Here is a 1,802-nt window from a genome sequence, read left to right as displayed (position 1 = left end):
GCGTGGCCCAGTTGGAGTACGCGACGGGTTCCCATATCCCTTGTTGCACCAAGCGATCCACTTCCTTGCCCACGTCGACCTTGAGGGCCAGTGGAACTGGTCGACGTTTGAGAAACACTGGTTGAGCGTCGTCCTTCAGTTCGATGTGAATTCGTGGTCCGTTGAAGCCAGGAAGGTCCCTGCGAAACACCTCGGAAAATCGTGAGGGCACGTCTTCCACGTTTACTTGCTCGATTCCCCGCAAGCAAATGCCTAACGGCCTAAACCAGTTTCGCCCAATCAGGCTGTTGCCTCGATTCTTTACTACCAATGGCAGCTTTGCCTTCCGGCCCTTGAATTCTACCAAGACGGTTGCTCGACCCAGCAGTGGTAACGCCTCCTTTGACCAGGTTACGAGAGTTGTTCCAGAATCTTGTAGTGGTATTTCACCCCGACTTCAATCGATTACTCTAAATGTATCTTCACTCACAATTGAGCACGATGCTCCGGAATCAACCTCCATCGGGACTTCTTGTCCTTGTATCTGTACTTTAACCATAAACTTCTGTTCTTGCTCATTCACTTCGCAAAGTGAAAACAATGCACTCATTTCGTACACGCCCTTGCTCTTTTCAACTTTCCTCTTTTGCTCAGGCGTCTTCCGGGCCGCTCTACTTTCGTCTTTTGAACGACAAGCCCTCGCAATATGTCCAACCCTTTTGCATTTGAAGCATGCCGCTTTTCTAAAACTGCATAAATGCGGAGCGTGCTTACCGTTGCAACGGTAGCAACTAGATCCCTCTGCCGTGGCGTCTTGCTTTGTGCGGGTTGCTTGTATCATGCCCTGGCAGTCCTTCGCCTCGTCTCGGCCGTGCATCCGTATGTCTCGTTGTTGCTTGGCTGTCGCTTCTGCGGTCGCGGCCATGTCGTACGCAACGTTGAACGTAAGGTCGTGTTCTGCGAGAAGTCGCTGTTGAACTGCTTCGTTCTGGAGGCCGCATACGAAACGATCTCGCATCATGATGTCCATCGGGAGCTGCACGTCGCCAAAACGGCAGTCTTCGGCTAGCTTCCGAAGCGCCGTGACGTAGTCCGCAACTGATTCCTCGGCTGCCTGGTTTCTCTTGTAGAACAAAAACCTTGCGTATAGCTCTGAAGGCCTTGGATGCAGGTGCTTGCGAACCGCCGTCTTAATTTCCTCGTAGGTTGCTGTTGTCGGTCTTGCTGGCTTCACCAGAGTCACGATGAGCCCGTACGCTTCTTCGCCGCAACAACTCAGCAGGACGGCTCTTTTCTGTTCTTCTTTCGCTATCTTGTTAGCTTCGCAGAACATTTCTAGCCTCTCGACGTATTCGTCCCATGACGCGTTTGTGCCGAGATGATACTCGCCGATCCTGCCGACGGCCATCGCGGCCGCTTCCTCGTCGCCAACTGTAGCGTATCAGCCGGACGCCAGGGTGGAACAGACAACGTTTATTGATGCCGTGCCCTTTTTATAGGGTGATGAACATGTGATCTGCCGACTGCTGCTTGCGTGGCCGATAAGCGATTATCATGAAAACGTAGTGTGACGCGCGAAATCAGTATACAACAAATTGTTTACAAAGGCTTTCTACCTACTCAAATAAAAGTATTTGCAACATACTGGCATGGTACTAATTGGCTGGTTCTGGGTGTTAACATTTTCTTAAATGTGTAAGCATTTCTATGCTTACTAAATGTCCATCATGCAAGATAAAAATTTGGGCCGATCCCAGAGATAGTGCAATACTGGGCCGACCCACGGCGGAGGTGAACAGCCTTCAAGCACTCAACAAAGTGAA

At 50.8% G+C, this 1,802-nt stretch overlaps 1 protein-coding gene across 1 annotated transcript; it reads right to left on the bottom strand.

Annotated features, from left to right (window-relative positions):
- Window positions 1-321: 321 nt before the first annotated feature.
- LOC140218863 (uncharacterized) lies at window positions 322-1,410 on the bottom strand. Its single transcript, XM_072288570.1, has one exon. The coding sequence runs from the start codon at window positions 1,385-1,387 to the stop codon at window positions 437-439; it is 951 nt and encodes a 316-aa protein (XP_072144671.1). The 5' UTR covers window positions 1,388-1,410; the 3' UTR covers window positions 322-436.
- Between the last annotated feature and the right edge of the window lie 392 nt (window positions 1,411-1,802).

Source organism: Dermacentor andersoni, chromosome 6, assembly GCF_023375885.2.
Source record: "Dermacentor andersoni chromosome 6, qqDerAnde1_hic_scaffold, whole genome shotgun sequence".
NCBI classification, from domain to species: Eukaryota; Metazoa; Arthropoda; class Arachnida; order Ixodida; family Ixodidae; genus Dermacentor; species Dermacentor andersoni.
Note: the sequence above shows the minus strand (reverse complement) of the source record. Positions and strands in the feature narration are given on the sequence as shown.